Genomic DNA, 26979 nt, shown 5'->3' with positions numbered 1-26979 from the left:
AAATCTGACTAAAGCCGCTTGAACTCCGGCACTGTTCTCTATGTCTTAAACTGTTTCCCTACATGAAATAATGCAAAACAGTTAATTTTCTACATTTTTCTTCCTGACAGTCATTCTTAAAAACCAAAATTCTTTAGCAGAATCTAAAGCATCCACAAAATTTAGGATGTTTGGCTTTTTACAGATAATGAAATGGTATCTCTAAAAGGCAGGTAAACGGTTTCTTCCTTGATTTCAAATACTGTGGTCTTGTGGTTACACTATGGAAATGTATCATTCCTCAAGATTTACTTTTAGCCCACTGATGGATTCCTACATCCAATTCACTAAATTCTGATGAACTGGCTCAGTAGCAACCTTTGCAGCTGGACCCTAACAGCCTCGTGTTTGTAGTCGCAGGCAGAAGACCTAAGTGATCCAAATCAGCTCTCAGTCCTTTTGCAACTACAAATTCCAAGCAATACCAGATTCCATGGGAGCGGGGAAAGAATTTCTGGCATAAAATGCTTATGGACAACATATTTCAAATAGCCACAGACTATTCTAAGGTAATCAGCAATTTCTGCTTCTTTGAGAACTTGTCCAAAGGTATTCCACTGACGATGCCTCCTCTTGTGACCAAAAACATAAAAATGGACTGTATCAGTCCACCTAGACACTGACCATATGATAATCCACCCAAAAATAGCCCCTGCTTTTGACATTTCTGTCATGGAGTAACAATAGGTAACTGCACTTTTTGCCCAAATACCTGTTCTGATAGATTTAAAATATGGTGATATCACAATTACAACTGACGCTCATAAAATACCATCTTTAACAAGTTAATCTAGGTAAAGTATAGTCATCAAAGCCTGGTGTTCAACCTCAGCTTGCTGCACACACATTTGGAATGTGTTTTAAATGAACTAAACCCTACATTGCCACACGCTTACACCACCACTTTTACCTACGAAGAAAAAAAGCACAGTTACAACACCTTAGAAAAGCTCATTCCTACTTGAATGTGGCAGCTGGAGAAATAAGCAGAAATTAATACAAAGACTTAAATGAAAATCATTCATACGCTACTTTCTGTAAGAGGCTTTCTAACTTGCTTTATGTGAAAAACCTGCAAAACAGCTCATCCTTCTGTTGTATAAGCCGGCATCTATTGCTACGTCCTTTAGTACAGGTCTGAGAAGGGTTCATATTTATTTTGTTTACCTTCTGACAAAAGATTGCAGGCAAGGTATATTGGAGTCTCTTTCTCATTATTACTACTGCCTGTGAATAAGGCAGGCTTCTAAAAAAAAATAACTTGAGGTCCCTGTGTGCTGAGCTGAGCTGAAACTACTACTGGATGTTTCATACAGAGCTGCAGTACTGTCAATGGGCTGAAAGGTACCAGTTCCATGTGGATATGACAAACACCTGACATATCCCAAATATCTCTAAATGCCTATATATAGGCAAATTAATTGCACCATTATTAACTATCATGGCAGTATAAATGCCTCACTCACATGCAGAAATCTGTATTTAGGTATCTGTATTTAAGTGCCTAAAACTTGACCTTAATCCTGGCCAACACAATAAGATAAAGAGATATAAAGGGGAGTCCAAAGTATCCAAGACATGAATAGAGGGTTAAAAAAAAAACATTAAGAATTATTTTTTTAAGGTGAAGCTTTTATTTGCATTCCCTTTGGATTCCATGCAATTGAGAAGCAACATATAAGCAACACAAGAGGCCTGCCAGGCCAGGTGCCACCATTCCAGGTGTCATCGGTAAGGCAAAGAAGACAAAAAGAAAGAATGTCTCTCTTGATCAAACTTCATGCAATTGACAGCAATAAATGGAAACAAAACAGACAGAAGCAGAATTATGGCTATCAATGAGGAGAATGATGAAAAAGTGGATATTCAACATCTCTTATTGAATAACTAAGACTATTTGGTAGCTCTTGTATTTTGGAGCTACTAGAAGAACAAAAAAAGTAAAATGGCAGAAATGACAGAAGGGATAACATCTCCTGTTGAGTCTTCAAGATTATATTTACAGATGCAAATTACAATAATTTTTCAAACATTAATCTTTTACCTGTTTTCTGTATTCTGTTTCTGTGCATACACTGTGCTCATCATCCCCTTCGTTGGTGTTAATGTCTGCTACTGCAATGGGAACATGACTGGTTAAAAATTCTTCACATTTCCTTGTTATTGAGGAGCTCTCTTCAGTGTTCTGATACCCACTGTCAAAGCAATTGTTGTCTATATCCTTTCTGACATCTGTCATGGCATAGTTATTTTCCTCAACGTCCTTGGTAGAAATTTTCACCATAGACTTCCTTTTGGCTGTTTTTTTGTGGTTTCGTTTCATTATTTTGCCACAATGATCCCAAACTCTGTTTTTCACAGACTGCAGGCCCTTGTGAATCCGTGCAATGGCAATCTGACATTTTGTCATTTCTTCAGTGTCCTCTTGTCCCATTGAGGAGTCAGTACTGAATGAACTCAGCAGCAAGGCAATGAATAGGTTGAGCACCTTAAAATAGTTAAAAGTAAGTTGGAGTCACTGTTACTAACAGAAAAGACATTTCAGAAAACCCTATTTAGATAAAAAAAAATCTCAATCTCACTTTCATCAGCCACTGTAATGAAATTATTTACTGTTATACTGGAATATTAACACAGTATGATATGGCTCCTTCTGGAAGGAAAGGCAGCACAAAAAGGAAGGAAGTGAGGGTTCGGGTATATCAAATTTAGTTTCACGTGCTCTGATGTCCATAATGTATGAGGACATGTTGAAAACATGTTGAAAAACAGCAGGCAAAGTTAACTTTTAATAACAGCACCATCAAAAAGGATCTGGTACAGGCCAACAAACCACGCAGATGAAAAAGATTTCATCTCCCAGTATATACACATCGGATCTAGTATATGTCACACAAACCAGGAAATCTGTGAAGTATAAACTTTTGATAATATAAGGATAAGTTGGTAAGCATTAAAAGCACTGAGCAGTTCGGTTATTTGATACAAACAACACAAATGATGAAGAAATCGAACACCAGATTATCAAAAGCACTGCACTTCTATATTCTGGGTAGAAAGAATAATTTTGTGTATTATTTTGCTTAGCAGCTATCTCTTGGGAGAGAAAGAGAAAGATGGGGAAAAGGAAAAAAAAGACAGAAGAAAAATATATATTAAGTAACATCCAGAAAAGAGAATAGTGTGAATACTCTTGCCTTGGAAAAAAAGATGCCAGTGTAACTGCATGCATTCAATAAGGACTGAAAAATAGCTTGAAACTCACCACCAGGTTTCCTATCACCAGCACTAGCAAGAAAATGGGAAGACATAGTCCTTTTCCAGCCACTTCCATACATTCCCACATAGTTTCAATCCATTCTCCACATAATATTCGGAATATAATCAGGAATGAATGACAAAAGTCCTTCATATGCCAGCGTAAATTCTTATCTGTGTTTATTTTACAGAAATTATCCTCATAATAATTGCCCAAAACCTGCTTTCCTACTACAGCAAAAATAAATACAGTGATAATCAAAACCAGAGTGAGGTTACCCAGAGCACCAACTGAGTTTAGAATTATTTTCATAAGAGTATTTAAGGCTGGCCAGGACTTTGCCAATTTGAAGATCCTGAGCTGTAAGTAGAACACAAGAGAACAACGTGAGTGGGGAACACTGAACAGATAGCACAGCACACGTAAAAACCAGACCCTGCATTTATCATGCTGTCTTTACTTCAGTAACACCATCATAATTTCAAATAGTCCGTGCTAAGTTAAATACAAGCATGTGTAAGTCTATTATTATTAATAGCAATAAAAATAATAGTAATAATAATCAAGTGGCTTGGAGGTATTTGGACGAGGCTTATGAAACAACTGCATTTTGGACTAAATCAAATACACTCAGATAAAAATTGAAAAAAGAATTTTTTCTACCTCTCACCTAACAGACCTAAAATAGGATCTGAAAAGTCAGATGGGATCTATTCTATGCACCCTCATGAGTAAAAAGGACATTTTTAGTCAAATTAGCATTCCGGACTGTTAAAATCTCTCAGTCGTGATACACAAAACAGAATTCAACTGAATTTCTAGGTGCAATGACCTTAAAAAGGTACAAAGAATGCTAGAAATAATTAGTAAATTTAGCATACTAAATACACAGTAAGGACATAAGCAAAAAAGTTAACGTTATACATAGACATCTCAGAGCTACTCCTCCTTTTCCCTAAGATGGAGGAAAGCCTTGAGGTCTCCTTAGACCTCTCCTTACACTTTTCCTTGAGTCTAAGCCTTGAGGAAAGCTACATTACTTTACAAATCTCAACTCAAAAGGAAAAGCTGTGAAGGAACCTTTGCTATCCGTAAGCTCATGAAAACAGTCAGATAATATCTCTTCCTAATCGAAGATCTGAAATGTAGTTGAGCAGCGCTACTGTATAGACCTAACAGGGAATCGGAGAACTCTCTGCTAGGTCAAATCTCCAAGGGGGTCACTGTGCCAGAGGATTTGTAGTATCCAGTACACACAGTATAATAAACATATTGAACATATTCTTTAATATTCATTTAATATTCACTCGAATTAAACATTCATATTGTCTTACTATTTACTAAGAGAACTGATTTAACAGATTTATCAGTAAAATAATTTGAGGGTATTTCACTGTAATCTTTTACAAACCTATACAACAGGTGTACTTTTAAAAGAGAGACAATTACCAGCCTGAAAGACGACAGATTTTCTTTAAAGCTTATTAGGCCAATCATAACAACTATGCTATCAAAAATATTCCATTTCTGCTGAAAATAGTAGTAAGGATCTAGAGCGATGATTTTCAAGATCATTTCCGCTGTAAAAATCAGGGTGAAGACCTGGAAAGAGGAAAAAGAAATGCAGCAAAAAGTCACTGAAAACATATGTCTCCTTAAGGGCTTGTCCCAGTGTAAATATGGGGTTATAACTCCAAATTCAATCTCACATAGACCTTACTTACCTTGTCACTTATAAAAATCATTTTACAGTAATTGTCTGGCATTTTAGGGTACTCCAGAGCCATGAATAAGGTATTCACGACAATGCAAACCATGACTAAGAGATCAACAAATGGATCCAAAATTACTAATTTCACCTTCTCTTTGACTACTCTCCAGAATGGACAACAATTCCAAATTAGATACTTGTGAGCAAAACGTTTCCAAAATGAAGGACATTTCAGTTTTGACTCTTGCAGTTCTAAATGACAAAAAAGGAAAATGACATACAAATCATCTTATGTGGAATTTCATAGTATTAAGAAAAAGGCAATCAGACATGGAAAAGACTGAAAAGAAAAATCAATCTCATGTGAGCAGAATGGCATCATTGAAAAAAAGTGTTTCACTCATTCTACACAAACTAATCACCGGCTGTTTAAAGGCCACCATCAACAAAACCCATAATTACAGAAACAGGTGATATTATCCACCTCTTCATATGTTTATTATAAACATGTGGTTCCCTCTACTGAAGTCAAATGTATTTCTTGTACTGGGGAAGTTGGGGCTGCAAACTGGGCGTAGTATGTGATCTAGCAAGTGCTTAATAAAGGGTGATAATCACTTTTCTCCTGGCTACGCTCCTTTTAAGTCCAAGATGCTGTTAGCCATTGCTGCTGCAAGGGCATGTTGCTGGCTCAGGCTCAGCCCACTGCCCAAAAGGACCCATGGGGTCTTTCCTGCAAAGCTGCTTCCAAGCCAGCCAGCTCCCAGCCTGTATTGTCACGAGAGGTTCTTGCAGATATGCAGAAGTTTACATTTGTTCTGGTTGAATTTTCATAAAGTTCCTCTTGGCCTGTTCCTCCAGACTAAGTCCCTCTAGATGGCAGCTCCTACCTCCAGTGGTTTCAAGTGGTTCCCCCCCACCAATTTGGTGTCATCTGCAAAATTTAAGAACAAGCCCTCTGTTACCTCCTCCAGGTCACTTAGGACAAAAGGTGTCCTAGGATACATCCTGTGGTACTCGACTTGTTACCTGCCTCCAGGTGGAACACAACCTGCTCACCAGACAATTGAAGCCCAAACATCCAACCATTTTTTTGTCCAGCTGGTTGGCCGCCCATGCAGACCCTAACGGTGTGTGAAAAAACACTGTGGAAGACAGTGTTGAAAGCCTTGCTATAGTCAAGGTAAATTAAAACATTGCTCTCCCCTCATCCAAAAACCTCAGTCATTTTATCGTACAGGTCAGGCATGATTTACCCTTGGTAATTGCAAGTTACAGTTGCAGTTACATGAGATACAAAAATATTTATTTTACTGAAATTTACATTTGATCGCAGCATAATTTCCCCTAGTGACTTTTAAAATAATGCTGACTGTTTGTGACATTTTGATCTCTTAGGTCAAGTTACACTATCACCATAGGAAAAACATTAAAGAATGACTTACGCAAATTATCTGTAATAACAGTGGCTGCACTCATTAACCTCTGTCTTCGAAAAGGATCATTAATAGAGTCCACTGACAATTCATAGGACAGCAGTATCTGCCTCTTTGGTTAGAAGGACAACAGAAGACAATATAACAAGAGAATATGAATAAATGGCAATATAAAAATTATGTCCAGCCTAAGATCACAGAATCATAGAATGTGTTGGGTTGGAAGGGACCTTTAAAGGTCATCTAGTCCAATCCCCATTGCGGTAAGCAGGGACATCTTTAACTAGATCAGGTTGCTCAGAGCGCCATCAAGCCTGGCCTTGAATGTCTCCAGGGATGGGGCCTCCACCACCTCTCTGGGCAACCTGTTCCAGTGTCTCACCACCCTCGTTGTAAAGAACTTCTTCCTAATGTCTAATCTAAACCTACCCTGCTCTAGTTTAAAACCATTGCCCCTCATCCTATCGCTACATGCCCTTGCAAATAGCCCCTCCCCAGCTTTCCTGTAGGCCCCCTTCAGGTACTGGAAGGGGCTATAAGGTCTCCCCAGAGCCTTCTCTTCTCCAGGCTGAACAACCCCAACTCTCTCAGTCCTCCCACTCCATCACTCAAAGCAGGGCAAACTTCAACTGTAGGGCCTTTTCCAGACACATTCTGAATGCAAATACAAAGATCCAAAAATGTCTGTGGATGACGTGTTCTAATGTTTATCCTCTGTGACAGTGATTATTTTTTCCCCTCTTAATAACTAATTGGAATTTCCCTTGTTGCAACTGCTTCCCCTTGACTTTCCATTGTGCATCTGTAAGAAGATCTTGGCTTTTTCCTCTTTATACGCTCCCATTAGATATTAGTAGACAGCAGGAATAAGATTCTTCCCTTTCCCTTTTCTCCTTCAAGCTGAACAAATTCAACCTTTCCACCCCTCCTCCAACATCACGTGCTACAGCCCTTTAAACATCTTGGAGGCCTCCACTGGCTTGGCGTGATATCTCAATTTAATCCTTCTACTGGAGAGTTCAGAACTCGGCACAACACCCCAGGAGCAGTCACACATGTACTGGCCATGCTAAGTGAAGATACACACATGGACTAAGGTATTGAAAAGGTAACAAGTCTATCCTCTACATGGATGCTGGACCATAGGTAACATGATGGTAAGGACTATCCATGAGTTATATGGTATTTTGCCAGTGTCAAAGGTACTGGGAAAAAAACCCCAAGATTAAGCAAAGTAAGAATTAGAAGCCTTAACAGCAGTTTCTTAATGGATTTAGAAAGGACCGATGAGCAGAGGGATCTTTTCCAAAGCCAGAAGTCACTGCTGTAATCAAGATGTGAAATAGCATATATGGGATTCAGCCTAATAGTCAGACATCTGCATTTAATTCGTCCATGTGCACAATGTATCTAAAATCCCATTATGATCAATGCTTTTTTATAAAATAAGTTTGATTCACTTAAAGATAAGTATCTGAAGCCATTTGAGATGGTCTACTGAGAAATTTGGTACCTGAGACATCCACTGTCTCAGACTAAGGAGACAAGACACATCATGTTTGTACCTTTCTGTAGAGTAGGTGGAGGCCAGGTAAGACACTCTAGAAATCCTCTAAAGTCACTGGTATCAGTTTGTGACCCCAAAAATTAAATCTCCTTTCGACTCTGGGAGTTTAGAACCTAAATCACATGTAAACACCTGCAAAGAAAAACCTGGAGCACAATACAGTTGCCTAAATCTAGGAATTTAGCAACATTTGAGATACCTTAATGTGCTTAAGGTATCCACGCAGTGCTGGAAGATGTGCCACAGATGTCAAAGATATCCAGGACAGCCAACCTGTCCAAGAACATCTAAAATGGCACTAAATGCTTCTAGTGAATCACGCCCTCTAACATTAGAAGTCTCCATACTGAACTGAATCCAACCCTAAATATTTAAGCCAGAGAATTTGTGTACAAAAAAGGAAAGGGAAATTCTAAAATTTACAGGATTTTATACGTTTGTTTACGTAGTACAACAGAGATGCTGACAGATCTTACCACATTTATAAGTGCAAAGGGCTATAATGTGTCATAAGTATGCTACTGATTGCCACTTCGAACTTTCCTTTCAAGTCCATATAATGCTGTCTCTGTCTGGTCCCAAAATCTAACTTTCACATTGCTTTAAAAAACAGATTAATCCAACTCATGCCAAAAGAAGATTTAAAAAAAAAGAAAGGGGGGGGGTGTGGAAATTGCAAATAAAGAAAGCTTTTCTGCTCATCAAATTGTCATATCACATGCAAGTCTAATGAACATATCTCCTATTTCAAATACTTACAAGCTTCTTGTGGCAGTGACCAGGCTGTGAATGAAATATATGTTCTTCTTTGCCATGATCACCTAAAATTAAACTTTCTGTTGAAATAGGGTTTTCTTTCTTCATCTCTCTTTCTTTTGAATTTTCCAAGTCAGTAACTAACGTTTCAGATCTGACACCTAAGGCCTTACTGCCCTCTCCAGCAGCCAACATCTGTATAAGAAACAGCAAAAAGTCGGTCTATTAATACAAGGCAAATGAACTAGGATCATATACAGTTAAATTACTATGCTATCTGAATGCTTTCCAGTAATAATTCATCCCTTTCAAATATTAAACTACTATAAAAAGATAGGAGTACAAAATGCTATTCCCAATACTGAAAGATAGAGTAGGGTTACTTATCAGCTACTGTAATTAAAGTTTGTCCTTGCCCCTTTAGATATTGCATTTTGTATCCGAATTACACAATATTATGGCGTATCCTTTTACTCTCCTTTTCTTGCTTTGGAAAGGACCCTGAGCCCAAAGACAACAGCAGACTTAAGGGCTCAAACTGAATCCTAAAATGTTAAGACTTTCTTAACTACTAATACTGTTGAAAGAAAAACAGATGGAAGAAAAGCCTAAGTAAAGCTTTGCAAGCTGGAATTTCAGACAGAGAAACATTACAGACCTGTCAACAGCTATAGAGGAGGAATTTGGTAAACCAGTGATGCCTTTCATTTAACAATGAAAATTAATAGTTGCTAGAGAGTATTTTTATGTCCTTTTACAAGTCTGTCTTTTCTGATTGTTAGCAGTAAATCAGAGGTATTTTTTATAAGAAGTTAGAAGCTAAAATATGTCTTACAATAATTTTCCGTCTACCCTTTTGCCTCAGCTCAGAGCTTCACTCCTCAGGAATAAAATAAAAAGAAGGTGATCCCTGGTCCCCTGCAAGCCAAGGAATGAATGAATCTAGGCACTATTGTGCCAAGAGGAAACACTGTAGAAATCTGGTGTGTGTCTATTAGCTCTCCAAACCAACAGAAATGAACACAGTCTCTGGATGTCCTTCTACAGTAATATGTAACTAATGGCATTAGCCTGGCCAAAGACTAGTCCTGCCCTTGTCAACTGGTAGACCTTCTGCAAGCAATCACTCAAAAAGGGGCACGACACCCCTTAAAATAGCTGAGCACAGTGGCTCTCAGGAAGCTTGCATTTTTAATCAGTCCTGAAATCTATCAGCAGCAGAACTTCCGACCTCAGGGAACTGTGGAAATGACAACTTTTCTTATGGATGCAAATTTATCCACTCATACTTCCTTCATCAGACTATGCCGTAATAGCGAGAAGGAACACCCAGAGAAAGGAATTTTTGTACACAGCAACGGTGGTATTGTACAAGAATGGGGCAAACCACAGAGTACAGGCACTTATGCAAAGCCATAAAAGCTATATATATACTTGCAGCAGCCATTCTTATACAAGGTCAGGTCTGCAAATCCTAAAACTTGATATGATTTAACTTGGACTCATGCTGTGTGTTTGTATTGCAGAAATATTTTTATATATTTGAATATACATATTATACATACAGGTGTATTTAAGGTATATTTATAAAGAGACAGAGAAATAGAGAAATGAAGTGTGAGAAAATATTGTAAAAAGCACGTGTTTAATTAAAAATCTTATTTTTCTAATTCACAAACAGAAGAAAACAAAAGGAACCACGTATTACGTATTATATATAGCAATTTACAAACCTTTTCTTTCTCTAGAATTTGTTGGGCATCCTGAAGTAATTTTTCCTTTGCCTCTGTTTCAGCAAGAGTAGCTCTATTTTGCTCTTCATATGCCATAGTTACTACAGCCAAGATCAGATTGAAGAGATAAAATGAGCATAAAAAGATGACGCCCAGAAAAAATAAAATGTAGTTCTTTCCAGATGTACGGATAGTCTGTGAAGAAAAGGTAAAGGTTATCTAACTTTAAACAATTTGTTTTCCTATAAAATACAAAAAGTCAACATACCGCCCTGTTTTCTTTAAACAACAGTAGGATCTACCTCTGGTCTAAGTTATACAGAACGTCTAGAAATACTTCTAGTCAGGAGTTCCCCTGGTCTTCAAGTAAATAAATTTCAGCTCTTAAAAACTCCTCTGTGATCATACAATGTTTTCTCTTTATGTAACAGACCATCAGACATTCATAATGATGACCTGTACTGCAGAGAAGAATTAACAAAATCCATTTAAAATTAAATGAAATATCTCCCAGCAAATCGGTCAAATAATCATCAGTTTAGGTTATAAGAAGACAACTGCAGCTGTAAAGAGATATACAGGTGACTACAGAATAAATTAATAAAACTCAGTAATATGGATGAAAGCTACGATTATCTAAATGATCATGAAAGATTCTATAATTAGTGAATCAGAGGCAATATTTAAACTGATTGCCTATTCTTACTCCTTTAAATGGCAGCAGAGGAGGCAGCTCAAAATTAAGCTCTGAGACATTAAAAACTAAAAACCACATGACTCCAAATGGCAAAAAGATGATGTATCCAATTTTAAAAAAATCTCAGTTAATAAAGGTTGCTGGAAAAAAGTTAAAGTGGACCATATGAAAGCTATAGAACAAGCCAGAGGATAATTCCCTTCTAGCAAAGGCACTGCATAAATATATGGGATCCAGAGAGTTCCCTACATGCAATTTTTGTATCATTTTTGTCAAAAACCATAATTTAAAAGTTACATTCAACTCTCGATCAAAACATACAGGCTCCACTTTTTTTTTAATACCAGTTTGTCAAAAAAATATCTGAAATATATGTGTATATGTTGAGCCAAACAGTTTGGAGTCAGGACTTAAAAGGAAGAGAAAGAGAGTATGTAACAAGTCCTCATACACCCTGGAGCAGCAGTGAGCTCACTAGTCAGACCTGCTATATACCCCAATGCTTTGTTTTATATATATATATGTGTTATATATTAACATTTAACTATTAATCACTGGCCCAAGTGTCTTCTCCAACAAAACCATGGGCATTCACAGCAGGATTATCCCATCCCATGTCACTTGCAGAAGGTGTTACAACTTAGTCACATGAAGCTACTTCCTTAATATTTACATTAATTTTAAAAGAAATTTGGTATTAGTAATGCTAAAACAGGTACAGATTTTTCTAGTGGACGTAAAGCTCCAAACTGCATGTCTAAGTCATTCTAGCAGGTAATAAAAGTACCTACTTGTCTGTAGAGACGCTCCCAGTAATCCTGTGTCATCAGACGGAATAAAGAAAGGAAGGCCCAGCCAAAATGATCAAAACTTGTATAACCAAAGTCAGGATTCTTCCCAACCTTCCTGCAGGTATAGTTTTCTGGGCACTCTTTGCTAACCACAAAAAAAATGTTAAACAATACTTACTTGCAGTATCAGATTGTACCTGAACGCATCCAGTACACAACATCAAATATAGATTTGTTCAGTTTATCTGAAAATCGATTTCATTATTCCCCAATATAATTCTGCCAGAAGGGCTGATTTATTTCAGACAATCCTAGAAAGCCATTTGTCTAGTTGAAACTAGACAGAAACTCTTGTTCTGTCTAGTTTCTGACTTGACAGAAACTCTCCACTGATGTAGGATACATGCAAATACATAGAGAGGGGAAAAAATGGAAATATGTTTATTTTTAAATAATTCCCCAAGATGGGGAGAGGAGAGTTTATTAATATCTCACAACTCTTTACTGATTTGTTCCTCTTCTCCTTCATATCATTCCACATTACCATTATATTACCAGTGGTTAGCAACAAAGCACAAATATAACTGTCTACATCGTAGTATTTCAATTCATTCTTTTTCTGATGTGAAAGATATGGGTTTTAGTTTAATAACACACACACACTCTACCCTCCTGAAAAATATTCACCATTCCTTTAGGGCAAAAATAAAACCACAGTACATCTGGAGGAAAAAATAAGAAAATAATAAAACTGTTTTGTTCACTTACTCAGGATGTGAACTGAACCCACAGAGCAATATTTCAGAAGAATTATTCACCCTGTAGCAGATATTTTCTAAAAAAAATATCAAGGAATCATAAAATCAGAAGTTGTCAGTTCCTGCAGTACTCTGACAATAAACTATACATTACTGCACTTTAAAAAACACCCTGATGGACCAAATCTCTGTGAAAGACTCCTTTCCCAACAAAGGGCATATAAAGCTGTTTCTCAGGGGATCTGTCCCTATGGCATTTTTTTTTTTTTTTAAATTTGTTAACTGCACAACTCAAAGTGTAAAATTTTATTTGATCTCTGGTAAAAGTAAGAGTCTCTGCAAGAAGCAGGTAAAATTCCTGAACAATATAGCTTAAGCGATGGAAGAAATCATTCCCCGTGCAGTACCCCTAAAATTAGGACCCCCATGCAATGTGCAAAGAAGCAAATGCTTATAGAAAACTCAGTTGCTTCGATCGCACAGACTGCTAATCTTACTCCAAGTCCCAGATTCACTAATTTCGCATTCAGTTGTCCCAGAGACTTCATGTTACTACTTCTGCAAATGGAACAACGTAACTTCTTGTGAGAAATACACATAACTGTATTTTAACATCTCGGTGAAACAACAAGACATACACAGGAAGATACACAGGTTATGCAAAGGGAGAAAAGAATAAAATTTACCTCTATCATTTGGTACATATATCTTGGCATCCTTACATAATGTGTCATTGTAGTCAGTATTATTGAGGACACATTTGGATGTCAAATTGCCCATAAAAAGCTGGAGGCCTATTAGAGCAAATACACTCAAGCAAAAAACAGTCAAGATCAACACATCAGTGAGTTTCTTAACAGATTCAATAAGTGAATTTACGATGACTTTCAGACCTAGAAAAATAAGATTCAATAATATGTAAAATGAGAAGAGGAATGCAGTAGTGTTCCCATATGACAATATACAACTGTTGCAAATACGCTAAAAACAATCACTGTAAATGGCTTTGTAATTTCAGAGTATTAAATGAGGTAAAATAAAGCACAGGAATGAGTAAAGTATTTTTACTTAAATTTCCTAATCATAACTTATTTGGCTTTTACTTCCATCTAACACTAATTTTGCTAAATTGAAAATTCTAAATTAAGATGGCATCTAAGCAAACTCTTACCAACTTTAATGACTTTGGACAGATCTCTGTGCTTGATGAACATTAAACAAGTACTTCACATTGTGCCAAATACACATTACAATAAATGATAGCTTCTGCTGACCTCAAGGAATTCTGTCTTAGAAGATAATGCCTTACAGATGTCACCAGTTTAAAGGCAAAAGAACACTGATGACACTGGGAAAGGAAGAAATATATGTTGAGGACCACCAGCTTGAAAGCAGCTTGGCAGAAAAGGACCTGGGGGTTCTGGTGGACACCAAGATAGAATCATAGAATCGTCTAGGTTGGAAGGGACTTTCAAGATCATCGAGTCCAACCATCGAGATGAACACAAGCCAGCAATGTTGCCTTGCGACAAAGGCAAATGGTATCCTTGGCTGCATTAGGAAAAGCATGGCCAGCAAGTCAAGGGAGGTGATCCTTCCCCTCTCCTCAGCACTGGTGGGGCCACACCTGGAACAACTTACAAAAATATCGAATATCTGGACAGCATATGCAAAATACTGTTGAAAGTATTCTGCTCAATCCAGATAGTGGCTGTGGTCAATAAATAAACAAATGAAACTCTGAAATATTGTGAAGTCAGCATTCTGGGAAATAAACCACAGAAGACAAAGCTAATCAAGTAGAACATAAAACCAGAAACCTGGTGGTATACCCATATTATGTTAAGACAACATATTGAATAGGGTGTGCTGCTCAGGAAAGACAAAAGGCAAAAGACAAAGGCACTGGGCTAAGTCAAATTGAACGTTAGTGATGGGATAGAAAAAGCAGGAAGCAGGAAATACAAAAATTTGCCTGCGTCAAAATAATTTTGAGGAAAGATGATAAAAATTTTTTTGTTAGGATGTTGCTGAGAGTTACTATAGACTGCAAAACAGTCACACCTTGGGATCCCATTAACCATCACAAAAAGTGACCAGAAAAATGATGACAAGAACAGGAGAGGAAGTAGAAATAGCACACTGCTGAAGCAGAGAGAAAATTAGTAAGACATGCTGTTCCTTACCTGGTATTACTGAAATAGCTTTCAAAGTCCTCAGGACTCTGAAAGTTCGAAGAGCTGAAACCTTGCCCATACCCCTGCACAAAGAAGCATACCTAAAAAATTAAAGCACCATATAACTGAATGACAAAGATACAGATTTCAGAGCCTATGCACGTTGGGCACACAGTAATGAATAGGTTACAGAAAATAAATAGGTCAAATATGTCCTAAGGTAGATGTCTAAAGTTAGGAACCTAAGTCCATTTCTAGGTATTGATATGAAATAATGAGACTCTTGAATAGTGCCTCTGAAAAGAAACACAGTGAGTTTTTACTAAGTGGGGACTGGGAAGAGTAACTTTTGAAGTGGTTATCCATCAAAATGTCAAATAAATATAAAACTTGCGATGTCATAACCACACCCTCTCATAGTGAGGCTAGTCTGATTTAGAGCACATGAAAATATATGTTGCTGCTATCTCAAAACTACACAATATACAGTTTAGGAGAAGAAGTAAAACTAGGTTTACAATACATTAATCCTGTACCACATGGCTGTCTTTCTAACTTTTATTTAACAGTCAGCTAAAAACTTGAATATTGAAACTAGCTTCAATTTGATCATTTCAACAATTTGAAAATTTCTGAAAATGAGGATTTTAAGAGTTGCATGTTCTATACAGCATTTTAACAGGTTACCCCATATTTTATAAGATTTCTTTCATGTCAGAATGGACATGAATTGTGACTCCTCTAATGACAAGGTCATAACTAGTAACATCATTCCTCAAAATAAAAAGCCTCAATGACAGAATCTGAGAAACATTGGTTGGAAAAGGACCTCTGGAGGTGATCTAGGTGACTTCCCACTCAAAGCATGGCTTTTGAGTTAATTTCCAAATACTTTTATTTGTTGCATGATTGGACCCCCAAAAAACCCAGAAGGAGGTAGCATATTGCAAAGTGCTTATATCTACTTGAACACAAATGAATTAGAAGCATGGGTAGGGAAGTAGGACCATAAAATGAAATTGTTCATACCGCTGCTGGAGTACTTGATAGTTGCTGATGATAAACAATGTGCAAATTCCTTAGTGGTTTATAGATTACCCATAAGAATACTTTGCTTATACACATATATATGTTTGTGATGACCTCTGAGTTGTTATTTACAAATAAGGGAAAACCAGTCAGGGATATGACAATCAAACAATTCTAAGATGAGCTTTGCATTTAGGTCTTGCTTTAAGGTCTATGACTATTTTTCTCTTTGCAGATAGGGTGATTCAACCACAATATTTCTTAAGCAGGTAGGATGCCATCCACTCCAAAGAAGTTCAGCAATATCAAATTGCATTTTATCTGTGTGTTTGTCCCTTGAGTGTAAAAGAACAACTGAGTTTTACTTACGTTATGACAATAACGACAAGATCCAAGCAGTTCCATGGATCTCGAAGAAAGGTAAATTCATCCCAAAAAAATCCTCTTGCGACTACTTTTATCAATATTTCACCAGTATATATGCTAGCAAAAAGATATCTGAGAAGGAAATTGTATATTAAAGTTATAGAAATAAAAATATTAATGAGATTGAGACACAATCAGACACATTTCCACCTTTTCTACGATTTAGTCACTCCACGGAGATGAAGGTAGAAAATATGAAGTGAAATAGGACAGATTACATTAAATTCAGGAACATCAGGAAGATGTCTTCCTGAATTTTAGTAAGATTTCCATGTAAATCTATAATCACAAATGTTCACATGAGCATATGAAACTATTTCTGGATGAAGGATAGCTCACATTTCCTTATGAAAAAATTTTACGACTGTTCTAAAGCAGGCTGGAAATTTTCAAAGCCTCGACATTTTGGCAGAACAACAATAGCAAAGACTTATTTTAGCCTGTAAAGTTTGCATATTTTATACACTTATTCTGACAAATACTCTATAACTGAAAGAAATCCCACATAAAATTAAACTATTATTATCAACAGGCTTACCCCAAAATAAGAGGAATTAAAATTGTAGAACCGCTGAGGCCCCAGGCACATTTTCAAGATTTAATTCCAGAACACTAACTCCAGTTACACTGGGCACTGTGCACAATTACAAAAGGTAACAAGACATTATAAATAGACGGCTTCCTCATGTGAACTACTGAACCAGGGGTGTCTCCAGGAAACAGCAAGAACTAATGGAATGAATTATCCTTTATACTTTTTGCATGAGTCGGCCATAATGGACATTCAGGTTATTGCCTTAGAATGAGAGATATTAAGATAGAATTCTGCTGCACTATCTCTCTAAAAGGCTTAATCCTTAAAAGGAAAAATGGGACAACCTTCTGTGTTACACCAGATGGCAAAATTAGCCAACATAGAGAAAAGGGCATATGGTGTAAGCCTCTAAGAAAATGCACTGAAGCTCCACAGAAGACTATGTGATATAATAATAATAATCCATAACTCTATCCCAGCCAAAACCAGCACAATCTTAAATCTTCCTCAGAGGTCTGTCTGAGAATTTTCAAGCCCCAGAATTAGATCACCACATTACTCAAATTTTTCAGTCCAGCACGTTAGTATCCTTAGAAAAAGAGCGAACAAATAGCAACTGAGATACTTACTCAGTCCAGTCAAGTGTGCTTGGAAGCCTATTTACAGCCATGGAAGCACAATTAAGTACCACAGTACATGTAATAAAGCCAACAAATAATGTGAATAATAAGTTAAGGAAGAAGTGCTATATTATAAAACAATGAAGTTGCTGATTTACACATACGCAAAGAAATACAGATACTCAAATAATTACTTTGGTTTTGAATATGCTCAGGACTTTTCATGTTTTCCAAAGAAACTGATGTCACATCAAACTTCTGCTCAGCTTGCTAAACTTCATGATTTAAAAATAACAATGAATTATCTGCATATGGATATAGTTTTGGAAGTTAGGACATTAGTGGGACATAATATGCTTGACAGAAGAGATGAGGAACATAAATAAAAGAAAAAAACCCGATTCCTCTGCTGTCTGCTCTTAATTGAAACTTTAGAAACCTCCATTTCTTCCCAGCAGGAGCATGGAATAAAGAGAAATGGGACACAACCTCATAATAACTAGGGGTTTTAAGCCTAGGAAAACTAGATGAAAAAGCTTAATTATCAATAACCAGTGTTCTTTGAAACTGGGAGTCCACATATATATTCTTACACTTATGCTCTGCCATGACTTCAGAAAACTTTTACATTTTATGTGGCAGGTGACGAAAAGATAATAAGAAAAAACATCTGTTCAGGAAAGTTCACTTGTCACCTAATAGCAGTGGGGCTTTATTTAAAACATTGGCCTTAAATTTAGGGTTTATTTGAAAACAGACAGCAAATTTAGTAATTTCTAATAGCATGAATACACATTCAAAGTCAGACTTAAGTTTCCATAAAAGGGACCTTTCTACAAATTAATAACTCCAAATGAAAACAGATGTTTGGTAGAAAGAGCAGAAACTACTCAGCCTATTGCTTTGCACCCGCGATCCTTCACATTTTTACATTCTTCAAACTCCATTTATATTTGTGCAAAATATAAAAAATGTGCACTCTTCAGAACTTTCTAAACACGAGTGTGAAATACATTTCTTAGGTTAATATCTGACCCTTTCAGCAAAGCACTGCTGTAAATCATATCCTTCATGTTTTAATAATTAGGGAGTCACTGGTTTGGGTTTGGTTTTTTGTTTGGTTTTTTTTTTAATATAAGCTTGTCACCACAGTAGAGACTTTGAAAAGTTCTGGAAAATAGCTAAAATATCATACAGTAGCCTCTAAATGTTTTTTCATAACAATATCTGCAAGTCTGACTTTAAATATGAGCTTTTTGACATTTTTTACTTGCACCAACACCCTGTAAATATCTTAGCTGTTGAAAAACAAGAATCAATATAAATTTTTTAAAATCTGTCACAGCCACATGATCTTACAATTACATAAATATGAACAGAGAAATAGGATGAGAGTAAATAGAATAATAGAATTGTTTAAGTTGCAAAAGATTTTTAAGATCATCAAGTCGAACAGTTTAATGGTTAAATGGTTAAAAGGTGCAGTATATTTTAAAACTGAAATACGGGAAACCAATAAGAGGATATGAATGGGTCAGAATTTTAATTGCTGTTCTTCTTACTGGATTAAAAGGACCAATTATACATAAGGCAGGCGTGGCAGTAAACCGGAAAATAGTCCTCCTTTTATTTATCACCATGAAAGTCTATTAAAAAAAAAATAATTCATAATATATGAAACATTTTAATGAAACAAAATTTTCCCCAAAAATTAAATGTTTAGGTTTTCAAATCTGTATTAGAACTATATCTAACTGCAGTTATGAATAAAGCTTTCCTGTATTCTGACTTGGAACTGTGACCTGATGATACTACATTTTGAAAGGAAGACACCAGCTGTATGAAAGTTCATTATCACCTGTGAGGAAGAAATAGTAATGGGCATGAATTTGAACAGCAGGTGATCATATTCGTTTGGTCAAAGTAATTGGAGGATACTATTCTGGGACTGCAACAGTGGTGTTAATCATACTCAAAAGTACCTTTCTCTTGGATAGTTCTATAAGCTACAAAAGATTATTTACAAAATACATATTGTGTAGGACTGCCAGAATCCAGCCCAGACAAAGCAAAACATTTTAATTTTGAAACATCTCTAAATTACCAAGTACCACTGTAAATTCCCTCTGAGGGAATTTACCATAGAAGGAATTTACCTTAAGGTCTATGAAGCTCAGTAATTTTGCCACACAAATTAAAAATGAAATCTCTTAAATCAAAAACACTGTTTACCTAAATTTCTTCAACTGAATCATCCTTAGTTTCTCTTCATCAAGAATATCACTTTGATTGCTTTGAGAAAAAATACCTCTGGAAGAACAGTATTCTACGTGTTCTCTGATTAAATTATTATATTCCAGCTGGTATACATAAAAGACAGCAAAATAGGACTGGATGGAACCTTCTGCTCTTCAGGTCAAGTCTCCCTCAATAGTAAGCAATTACACAACAGACATTTCATTTAGAAGGGATTCCTAGAGCATCTACTTTACACGCTCCTATAGGCAACAACACAAAACACTTTGCAATAGCATAGAGCATATGCAATATAAATATGATACAATAAACAAAGCTGATGAGACATAAAATAACAGAAAACTAATTAATGAAAATATATATTTTTGCTACACCGAGTACTGGAAATATCTTAGTTATGTCTATCCTAATTTGTATAATATTTGTAATTCAGCAAAAACATCTGCAGTAAGTCAGCAATTCCACTGTTTGACGAGCACTGTTTATATAACACTGAGTTCAGTCCCACACACATCATAGAAACTGCTCTGGAAAACAAAGCATCAATTATCCTAGAATATATTTCCTATCAAAGTGTATCTATGAAGCGTATCATGTTTTCAAAATCAATTCTGATTGCTGACTGGAACTTAAAATACCTTTCCATTACAAATGTGGAACATGCCTTAGCGCTCCTGCCCCAAAAACCACTAGTAATATTCGAAGATCTGTCTACAATCAGCATCTCCTGAACAGAGCTTTTACTCTCTCTTACAAGTTCAGCAGACAAAATTAAATTTAAAAAAAAAAATGCTTTTTAAAGTTTTAACCTTATGATCACTGTAGTATGGATCAAAATCTTCCAGGGGTTCCCCAATGAGCTCCACAGGAACATCCCCATACAGAGATGGCAATTTTTTGCAGGCTTTCAGATCAAGCTGCGGAGTAAGTTTATCTTCTTCAGCTCCTTGGTCCTTACTCTCCTGGTTCACTTTGGCTTGCTGCTTTTTTTTCTCAGCAATTCTTTCCTCAATTGCTGCCAAGGACTCAGGGGTGAAACGTCGAAAGCTGTTAGTTTCTAATGGCCAAAAGAAGGGATCCATTTTTCCTTCTATATGTTTGTTTCCAGTGCTAGAAGTAACTTAAAACAGAAAACTATTAATAATTAGAAAAAAAAAACAGAAATAATCATAACTTCAAACTAATACCCATTAGATAAATTATTTCTTCCTTCTGTGAAACTCCATATGAAAATCATATGCATCCTGGGTTGCACCAAAAGAAGAGTGGCCAGCACGTCGAGGGAGGGGATTCTGACCCTCTACTCTGCTCTGGTGAGACCCCACCTGGAGTACTGCGTCCAGCTCTGGTGTCCTCAGCACAAGAAGGACATGGACCTGCTGGAACGGGTCCAGAGGAAGCCACAAAGAAGATCAGAGGGCTGGAGCACCTCTGCTATGAATACAAGCTGAGAGGGCTGAGGTTGTTCAGCGTGAAAAGGAGAAGGCTCCAGGGAGACCTTATAGCGGCCTTCCTAAAGGGGCTACAGGAGAGATGGGGAGGGACTCTTTATGAGGGAGTGGAGCGATAGGACAAGGGGTAATGGTTTTAAACTGAAAGAGGGGAGATTTAGATTAGATATTAGGAAGAAATTTTTCACTATGAGAGTGGTGAGACACTGGAACACGTTGCCCAAAGAAACTGAGGCTGCCTGGAGGTGTTCAAGGCCAGGCTGGATGGGGCTTTGAGCAAGCTGGTCTACTGGGAAGCATCCCTGCCCATGGCAGGGGGATTGGAACTAGATGATCTTTAAGGTCCCTTCCAATCCAAACCATTCTACAATCCTATGAAAATGGAATGGAATGGACTAGACTATTTCAGTTGGAAGGGACTTACAGTGATCCTCTAGTCCAACTGCCTGACCAATTCAGGGCTGACCAACAGTTAAAGTATGTTAGCACGACAGAGAAACAATACTCTCTTGTAATTACAGCTCTCTTCTTTAAATGCATAGATATATTTCTTTAAAAAGAATATGCAACTGCCTGGAGCTAAAATGATCGTGCAGTGATTTTCCTTTGGTTTAAGGGATTTGGGGGATGTTCTTCCTCCAGGACTTTACAAGCAAGTTCAGATCTGATCAGGGACCACAACTCAGAGATCAAAATTTACCATGGTAAGAAACTGAAAGCATATAGTCAAAGAACTGTTACTTTGCAAAACCACACAGACCCATTTCCTATGGAAAGCTCAAAAGATATAGTGAAAATCAACATGCCCTTTTTTTCTCCAATTTTTAATAATTCTGAGAAGATTAATTTTATCTTCAAAGCAGTTTCAAGGACAGCAGAGAGACTGAGCTTTTAGGTAGCTACACTGACTGCAATAAATGAAGCAGAGAAAATGGTTTTAGTAAATATAAACATTGTTTTAGTATTAAGGATTTGGGAGCTGAATTTTTATAAAAAAGGAGGATGAATCTGTCAAAAGCAGTGATCAAGAGCCAAAAAACCCTACACATTCCCTTCAGCAGATGTGACTAGAAATCATAATTGAACAAACATTCACAGACAATGTGAGATGATTTCTTCGGAAGACCTGTATCAGCAACGTACTTGGGCTCACGTGGAACAGTAGAGTTTTTGGCCTTTCATCAATTGCCCAGCATTTATAGTCTGTGACTTAGGTTAGGAAAAAGGAAGCTAAGAAGATGTGACTGAAAAATCCTTGTGATACAGATGACTAAAAAATTTTGAAAAGACAGAGTGACTACTCGGAATTCCTGAAGCTCAGCTAAACTCTGCCACCTCATCATATGCTGCTGAACCAGCTGAATTTTTAAGTCAAGATGCTGAGGTAAAGTGTTACCCTTAGAAATAATTTCAGTCTTTGCATTGGGTAGAAAAGCCTCCCTAGTAAACAATTCTGGAAGGGAAGCTACACAACGAATGTTCTCAGAAGTAAGCTAAATTACTGCTGAACGGGATTTCTTCTAGAACCTAGGAGAACAAACTTGGGTTTGTAAATACAAGTCATTCTGGGGAAATCCTAACAATACACTACCTAAAGCATGCTGCTGAAGACAAATACAAGGCTAGAGTCCCGATCTGTTAATTTCCAATACAGGATATCTAAGAACTTTCCATTTAAATTAAATTAAGAATTGCAAATCCTACGACAGAATTTTATATTCCTGGTCCCATAGTAGAGAGTAGTCCACCATTAACAGATAAAAATGCATTAGTGGGACCTTTGTTTACTAAAGGACCACCCTCTATAGGATCTTCAAATTAGAAATTCAAATTTCTAATGGAAATTACTTACTTTTCTCACCTTGAGATTAACTGAATTCAGTGCACACAGAATCTTTTTATGTCAAAACCCAAGGAATTATAGATATACTGATGAAATTTACTGAACAAATGATCTGCAAAGCATCAGAAAGAGATGAACAACAAGTCACGAAATGAAATAGGCACATGGGCACTACTACAGTAGAATTACCTATAAAAATTTCTTAAGAGAAAAACTATCATTTAGGATAATTTTTTCCAGAATAGCAAAGTACTAACAAAACCCCGAGTCTATTAATACAGTGTTTCACAGACACAAATTACAAAACACTCACTGGGGTAATGACTAATCACTAGACATGATAACTAACAGATTTAGACTTTTAGAATGAGAAGCAAAATACAACTTTAAGCCCTATACACAACTCCTTAATTTGGTTCCATTTCTGTGAATTTCAGAACTCCTTTCAGCTCCCTAAATGCATGCAGAGTTCCTTTCATATGCAGCAAGGTAATAGCAACCAAACTACTGACCATCAGATATTCAACAGTCCATAAGAAATTAATTTAAACTAATAGAACTGCTCAGCAAAACACTATCAAAGACAGGAAGGGGCGTTTTTTGAGGAGATTCCCAAGTATAAGATAGGAAAACTAGTAGGAACATAAATAGGAAAATCTCCTTACTTGTGTTTTAATCTAGTTCTAGTACATATAATAACCAATTCTGAGTCTCAAATTATTTCTATCCACCCCCTTGTCAATAGCCACCCACTGAATATTCCCTATGTGCGCCTGGATCTGAAAAAAATTAAGGGTAAACTATCTATTTAGTTTGGGTTCAATATGCATTTAGTAGATTCTTTCACATGGGAATAAAGAATAAAAATTTGTCTCTGCAGAAGGATTTTGTCTGAAAGAACAAAATAAAATAACTACATGTTTAACATAGGTCAAGAAGTATCTTAAAACGAATAAATAAATAAATAAAAGAATAAACTGTAGCAATACTTACCATGCAATTCACCACTATAGGACTGGAATTATTAAAATCTATGCTCTAGTCAGAGCCCTGTTTCTTTTTCAGTATTTATCCGCACTATTTTGAAAAATCTTGTTTTGACCATTCTGTGTATTTGTCAAAACTCATTTTAGGTGGGCACATGCAAAATCAAATTTTAATAAATCTTATTCATAGTTCAGACAATTATAATAACAAAACATCCAGAACCAGGTATTTCCAAGTAGTTCATGATGAAGTACTTAACCACACTTAAGTGCATACATTACAGAAAATTTTGGTTCACGGAACAAGATGCTTTTTCAGCTATATCAACAACATCAGTAGCGGGTTTAGTACCTTAAAAATATACCAAATTATATTAACACATAGGCCAGATATACAGAACCACAAAGATGTTATGGTTGGATACAGTCTGTAGATAAAGACAGCTTCATTGAGGTCCTGCATGTGAACAAGACATCCGAACTCCCATTACAGTCAGTGGATACCTAGTGGTATGTACAGTCAATCAAGGTTGCAGAGATATTCAAATGATCGATCAAAGGGAGTCAGCTACTTGAAAATCACCTAAAACTCCAGTAACAACATTAACTAAATCTCCACTGACTGTTAATGGGAGATAAAACACCTAGACCACAGACAGACAGCTGCCTTTGGACACCTAACCATAGGTATCAATCTTACATTGAATCATTCCATAGCTGCCAAAACTTTCCTCGCTGTTAAGCAGAGAGGTCTAACACTCTGGAGTCACCTTCCTATATGACCCACAAGTGCAGAACTGGATGTCAGCAAAAGCAATGATCTGCATTAGCTATTTCAGATTTCAAACTTTACATTCAATCAGTTCACTGCATACAACAGGGAACACATCTGAAAACTCTGAATATTATAAGCATCTCCAAGTTCATCATCACTATGGATGCCCTAGACGTATACTGTAATGAATGCCCATTATTAAAAACAGTAACTTATATTCCACAAAAAAAGGTGACGAAAAAGGAATCAAAACACTCTTTTATATGTAGGTCAAATATTTTTATATCAGATGAACCACTGTTCATCTGTTCATCTGCACTGAGAAAAAACGACAAAGCAGCTCACAGCAACACCTTATGAAATAAACTAGGAATTCTCTCTTTTCTGTGTTGTACAATACCTTGGAGAAAGCTACTCCAATCACCTACTAAGTTTCAATAGAGAGAAATTACTTCTGTCCTCTGATCCCCATTTGCTTCTATTTAACTACCAATAATTATCAACAGATTTAACAGATTGTACTTTGTACAATCAAACTTGGACAATTTATTGGACTACTGTTGTTTCTAAAATATATTTCTTCCACCTAGCACTTTTTCCCCCCCTCTCTGTTTCCCACTTCCTTCCCCCCCTGCCCCAACAAAAACTTTGTGTTTGGATATCTACCAGTGTGTGTAGGAGTTGTTAGGTTCTTTTTTTTTTTTTAACAGGTAATACAAAAAATTATTCACAATAGCAATATAATATAATAAAATCTATTCACTCATTATCTCCAAATCAGAAATGTATGCAACAGGCTAGACTGTGCATTATTTAAACATCCTGAAAATAATCACTCACTAGCATTTTTGTGAGAAAAACATTACAGATTTGTGTAGCTAAAGAAACTCCACTGTCTCGAGGTAAGTATAACTCAGATTAGACAGTACTAAAGCCAATTTGAGGAGTACTGTGCATAAGCCGATATAACAAAACAAGACAAAAAAGCCATCAGCAATTAATATGAGAAATATATTAACGTTTAGTAAAATGTTATACTGCCACACGTAAACTAAAGGAAGAGCTGCATGTTTACAGCAATATAGTAGTTGTACATTAAAGGCACATTTTCTTATGTACATGCTACCTGTACCTAAAATAAAACCACATCTAAGACTTAAAAGCATGCATGTTCATATTTTTTATGTAAATATATACACATATATACATATATCCCTGAATAATTTGATCACACACATATAGATTTAAGTTAAGAAAATTAGCAATTGAAATTTCTCATAGTATTTAGCAAAACCAAAATACTTACAACGTCCTTTTCAAGATAAAAAACCCAATTTCACACTGATTTCTTTAGGTAATTTCAGCTAGCTTGTATCTTCAAAGAGACAGAAAGTCTTCATTTTCTCACCTTCACCATTCCATTCAAAAGAACATCCTATCTCCCTAGCTAGCTCCCATGCGGAAAGTTTTCTTTTGTATTGGGATGCCTGGGGGAGGGATGGAGGGAGGAGCTTGGTTTCTCTTCTGACAGCAATAAATGAAATTTTGTGATCTCACTGGAAACACTGTAAAAAAGGAAAAAGTGCGTGGGTGATACTTTTGAAGAATAGTGACCTAAATATTAATCATTTATTTTCTTTCTGTTGAAATCATAGTGACATTTATTAAAAGCAAAGAGTTCTTTTGTTCAGTTGGAAATATATATGTAAAAACCTATGAAAGCAAAAGCTGTTGTGCGTCATATATCATTCTCAGGTTTTAACAGCATGAACTTTCCAGCACACATTAAAGATTAGCACAAATTTTGCCCTTTATTAAAAGCTTTTGGTTAGAAAATTGGGTTACATACTACTGTTTTTCATTCCTTAATTTCTATTTTTTTATTATTCCCAAGATATGATGCATGTTCATTGTACCTTATAAAAACAACATCTCAAACATACTTTCTCATATATAGAAGATCAGAGCCCAATATACATTCAATATCACATTATGCCATAACTTCTGTTAAAACAGCCAAACCTTGTTTCAGCAAAATAAGACCCACAACATTTGCCCTCATATCTGAAATTGCTTATATTTATTTAAATTAAAGTTGTGTATAAAGCCTCCTAGCAACAGGTATTGGATAGTA

At 36.3% G+C, this 26979-nt stretch overlaps 1 protein-coding gene across 1 annotated transcript in view; it reads right to left on the bottom strand.

The window, feature by feature from the left end:
- The window catches only part of LOC134511028 (sodium channel protein type 5 subunit alpha-like), a 43251-nt gene extending 16969 nt beyond the window's left edge, over window positions 1–26282 (bottom strand). The window contains exons 1-16 of the mRNA XM_063324346.1: window positions 26152–26282; window positions 20600–20924; window positions 19062–19180; window positions 17544–17633; window positions 16323–16451; window positions 14934–15025; window positions 13419–13640; window positions 12758–12821; window positions 11990–12134; window positions 10502–10696; window positions 8772–8963; window positions 6455–6557; window positions 5023–5261; window positions 4748–4900; window positions 3305–3658; window positions 2084–2527 (exon numbers count right to left, since the gene is read on the bottom strand). Coding sequence (XP_063180416.1) covers window positions 2084–2527; window positions 3305–3658; window positions 4748–4900; window positions 5023–5261; window positions 6455–6557; window positions 8772–8963; window positions 10502–10696; window positions 11990–12134; window positions 12758–12821; window positions 13419–13640; window positions 14934–15025; window positions 16323–16451; window positions 17544–17633; window positions 19062–19180; window positions 20600–20872 — 2814 coding nt within the window. The 5' untranslated portion in view covers window positions 20873–20924; window positions 26152–26282. The remainder of the gene's footprint in view (window positions 1–2083; window positions 2528–3304; window positions 3659–4747; window positions 4901–5022; window positions 5262–6454; window positions 6558–8771; window positions 8964–10501; window positions 10697–11989; window positions 12135–12757; window positions 12822–13418; window positions 13641–14933; window positions 15026–16322; window positions 16452–17543; window positions 17634–19061; window positions 19181–20599; window positions 20925–26151) is intronic.
- Between the last annotated feature and the right edge of the window lie 697 nt (window positions 26283–26979).

The sequence above is a fragment of the Chroicocephalus ridibundus genome, chromosome 2 (assembly GCF_963924245.1).
Source record: "Chroicocephalus ridibundus chromosome 2, bChrRid1.1, whole genome shotgun sequence".
Lineage (NCBI taxonomy): Eukaryota > Metazoa > Chordata > Aves > Charadriiformes > Laridae > Chroicocephalus > Chroicocephalus ridibundus.
Note: the sequence above shows the minus strand (reverse complement) of the source record. Positions and strands in the feature narration are given on the sequence as shown.